Source organism: Arvicanthis niloticus, chromosome 6 (genome assembly GCF_011762505.2).
Source record: "Arvicanthis niloticus isolate mArvNil1 chromosome 6, mArvNil1.pat.X, whole genome shotgun sequence".
NCBI lineage: Eukaryota > Metazoa > Chordata > Mammalia > Rodentia > Muridae > Arvicanthis > Arvicanthis niloticus.
In genome coordinates, this window is record NC_047663.1 from 53259328 (window position 1) to 53263785 (window position 4458).

The window sequence follows — 4458 nt, forward strand, 5'->3', positions numbered from 1 at the left end:
CGAGAGTCACCGGGTTGGGAGATAAGAATTCAATTGACTTTGCCCGTGTGACACTTACCTGACTGTCTTGTTTAAGGAGCTGACAGAGTATACGTCACAACTTGAAGCTGAGCCTTTGACCTTGCACCTGCTCCCTCCGTTATTTCACAGTCTCCGTGGGTTCTTTTTTTTTTTTTTTTCTTTCTGAACACGCTGACACTCAAGCATCCCGCTCTGTCCCATACTTCTCAAAATATCCACTGCTTAAATGTTGAACCTGTTCTGTCTCATCCACCTACCACTTCTTAGTTTGCCCCTCCCTTCTAAGTTTTCAGCTTGGTTCCCAGTCAGGTTTTGCTATGGTAGCAACATGGCTGCTTCCAAGGTTCCCTGGCCACACAAATAGAGTGGTATCTTTAGTTCCATCGCCAGGGGTGGGGGGATGGGGGGTGGAGTGGGGGAGGAGCGGTCCTGTTGGTGTTACTTTTACAGTCCGTCAGCTAGTTCCCATGCTCTATCCAAACCAAAGAGCATGGCCCTGGACCAGCTTGACCACAGTGCTTCCATGTGTCCTGGAACACCTCCTCCAGCCCCACACTCTGTACCGTAGCCAGTTTCTGCTTTTCCTGGCCAGAAGGCAAAAGCCCAAGGATTAACCAGGGGCAGCAACAGAATCAAGAGCCCTTGGAGAGCTTTATGAAAGCAAAGTGACAGACCCCAGAGTAAAGGGAGGCAAAATTAGAAGATTTTAAAATGTGAGCAATGGGTAAAATATTTGGCAGGGGGAAAAAAATCTATCTTATGCATGTAAATCTGTTTTATTCATCTGAGGCCAGTCAATAGTTTGCTGCTGTTTGGGGATTAGACAGTGTACTTTTCTAGTCCATGGAATGTGATGAACATGGAAAACCTGATGTGGATATTTTGGAGAAGAGACTGGTGACTTCAGATTATTACAGAGACCCGTAGGCCCACCCATATGTAAACCAGCTCTCTAGAATAGGGTCACCTGTCTGGAATAGAGTCATTAAAATGGTAGACAAACATTAGGGATAGGCATGGTGGTGCACACCTTTAATCCCAGCACAGGGGAGATGAACTCACAGGTGAGTTCAGTGCTGGGTGTGGTCCTTATCTGCCCCAGCACAGCTTTTATAGGATTAATCTAGTGTCTCCCCTGCCTCCAGGAAGGCTCGTGACCTATCCAGATCAACGTCCTCTCTGTCCACTGCATCCTGCAGGTCCAGTTTCCTTCCATGCATAACCAGTTTAATGTCCCCTCTTCTGTCATTGCTCCATTGCTGGGTTCAGTTGTTCCAGAGTCCTACAGGAAAGCCCTTGTAAGACTCCCAGGTCAAAATCAGCAAACACAAAAGCAAATGTGTTCTTTCTCCCATATTCTAAACAGTTGGCATAGCAATAAAATAAAGTAAAATTAAAAAAAATAATCTTGGGCCGGGGAGATTGCTCAGTTGGTAAAGCAGCCTTTGCAAACAGAAGAACCCGAGTCTGATCTCAAAAAGACACGAAAATGGAAGGCATGGTGGTGTGTGTGTGTGTGTGTGTGTGTGTGTGTGTGTGTGTAAACCCAGCGGTGGGAGGCAGATGCAGCAGGAGGGGAATCCTGGGGCTTGCTAACCAGCCAGCCTTGCCTAAACAGTGAACTCCAGGTCGATGACAGATTCTGTTTCAAAAGAGGTGGATGGTGTTCCTAAGGATGACTTAGGGTCTGTACACACGCACACGTGTGTGCACATGCACGCGCGCGCGCGCACACACACACACACACACACACAGACAGCAGGCATGTACACCCACCAAAAAACACATGAACACATATGTATACAAACACATAAAAATAAAAAAGTAAAAAAAAATAAAACTCCTTTTACTACAAAATACAATCATGCAACGAGCAGATCCTGTTGTGCCTTCGGCATAGACATGGCTTCTTTCCCTTAAGGCTCCCTGCAGTCCAGGGCACGAGTCCTGGCCTTGGTGAGTGCTGTCCTTCATCAGTGTACTCTCACCTCTCAGCCCTTCCAGTCCGCGTGCTCCTCCCTCATGGCCTTCACAAGCCAGTCCCCTTCTGACCCCTGCTCAGAGTCACTGGAGTCACTCCCTTCCATAGCTAGCAGCTTTGAGTAGTTGATCCTCTGCTCTTGGGGCAGCCTGGACTGGATGGACAGGAACAAGACCAGCCAAAGCAACAGGATCACACAACAGGCTTGGTAGAGCACAGATATGCTTAAGTGCCGCACTACAAAGCCCCCGACAAAGCTGCCTAGGCTGCAGCCACTCTCATAAAAGTGACCTCGGAACATGGTGCTCAGGGACCTCTCCATCCCAGAGGAGGCCAGGTCCTCTATGGAGGCTCCCACAGCCCACCACAGAGCCCCACTGCTGATGGCGCTCAGGATCTGAACAGGGAGGACGGACCACCAGCTCCAGATGAAAGCGTAGTAAAGCATCTGCAGGGCCAGGCAGCCCAGGCCCAGTCCCAGCACACCCACCCTAGACAGTTGCCTTAGCAACGAAGTTCTGAACGGGTGAAACAGAATTTCTCCTAGCAAGCCGAGAGCCACTGAGAAGCCCATCACCAGCTCGCTGCTGCCATGGTCCTTCATGTGCCAGAACAGGAAGTTCTGCACAGTACTGGCAGTGGCTCCTATCCAAAAGACAGTGAAGGCTAGGAGGATGAGGCGGGGGTCACCCCTTATGAGGGACAGAGCTTTGATGGTTTTGTGGCTGGGCCCCTGCTGCTGGACTACGGGAACAGGAAAAGCAATGCTCACTGCTAAGGCCAGGGTACTGACCAGTGAGTAGCTGTAGAAATAAATCACGCCCTGAGGACCACTGGCCACGAGGAAGCATTCCAGATGCCCCACCAAGACTGCGATGCCACACACACCTGCTGATACACCCAACAATCTCCACACCCACAGGTCTCTGTTCCGGTCAGTGGCGTCTACGAAATCTAGGTATTCATAAAGACTGTCGTCTGCCACCTGCTCCAGAGGGGCTGCCAGCAGTTCCCAGAATACCACAAACCCCAAGGAGAGGATGAAGGTCCACTGTGGTCCTTTCGAGAAGTGATCACGGATCTGGGTGTCCCCCTGGGCCTTTGACAAATTGACTGGACCTCCAAGGGTTGCACTTCCAGGAAGTAGACTCAGGGTAGCATTGTCCACCTTTAAAGTCCCTTTCTGGGAATTATCTCTCAACCCAGAAGTGACAAGATGGAGAACTTGTGTAGTGGTCCTGGCTCCTTCAACAGAGCCCACTAAATAGGTCTGCAGACTGCTAAACGTTCCTTCTTGAGTTTTACCAGATCCATTTGGAAAGCCAGAAGTGTCCAGGGCTCTGGTGTGCCTGCTGCCTGGGAGGTTGGGTGCTCCTGCCCAGTGGTTTGGGACTGACCCTTGGGCAAGGATCATGGTTACAGTTTGTGTGACCCCCAGTGGTAGGACAGTGGTGGCCACTCTACTGCTTCCATTACAAAAGTGGTTGACCAGATTTCTGTCCACCGGTGGGACAAGGACCATCAGGAGGCTGGCGCCTGCGGAGCCCAACAGTGAGCTAGTCAGAAACATTCTCCTTTTCTGGTAGCGTTTGGCCAGGAAGACGCAGAAGGGTGTCCAGCAGGCAGCGATCAGGTGCTTGGTTCCCATGAGGATGCCCACCCAGGGCGCGGCCATACCCAATTGCCTCAAATAGAGGGTCAGGAACGGAGTCACACAGGCATCCCGGACCCCGCACACCAAGTGGAAGAGCCTGGCCACCCGTAGTGCCCTGGGGACGTCCCACTGCGGGTTGGGGCTCATGGCTATGGGATTCCGTCAGACCCGGAAGAGCACAGGACTGAGTTAGATGCGGGGCGCGCGGCGCTCCATATCCCGGGGAGGGATGATCGCTGCCTCAGGGTTCCGAGCAAGCCGGATTGCGTCGCCTCCTGTCACCTAGCCAACGGCTACTCGGCCCCCCACGTCCGGCCACCCTCCCGGAAGTGACCCCGCCCCAAGAGAGACGCGGCAGGGGCGGAGCCCGCGCACCTGTTGGCTGTACCTGCCGCCTCACCTGTAACACCTGCGCCTCACCTGCGCCACCAAATGGATGACGTCTGTGGTTTGCTGAGCGCATTCCGGTCAAAGGTCCTGCTGGGCCCCTAGACTGCCTCAGGCATGAGAAATTGTCAGGGTCAGGATGGGAATGTTTCCGGGAAGAGAAGAATAAAGTGAACAACATCCGCACATCCCTTGTCCTCACACATCCCTCGTCCTCAGGTCTGTGTTCATAGGCCCACTGGTCAGTGGCGATCCACAGAGTTGGTCCTGTTGATAGTAAGTGAAATCCCAATCCTGTTTGGCTGGCCATCACCAGGACTCACACTTCCCCTCCCCTGCTTGCTATTATCAAGTGAACTTTTGTCTATAAACCTCTGTTCACCTTTTTGCTTTTTTCATCGACACTAAAACTCCC

General features: G+C 52.0%; 1 protein-coding gene across 1 annotated transcript; it reads right to left on the reverse strand.

Moving 5' to 3' along the window:
* Positions 1-480: 480 nt before the first annotated feature.
* Mfsd6l (major facilitator superfamily domain containing 6 like) lies at positions 481-4152 on the reverse strand. The gene has a single exon (XM_034508071.2). The coding sequence runs from the start codon at positions 3801-3803 to the stop codon at positions 2013-2015; it is 1791 nt and encodes a 596-aa protein (XP_034363962.1). The 5' UTR covers positions 3804-4152; the 3' UTR covers positions 481-2012.
* Between the last annotated feature and the right edge of the window lie 306 nt (positions 4153-4458).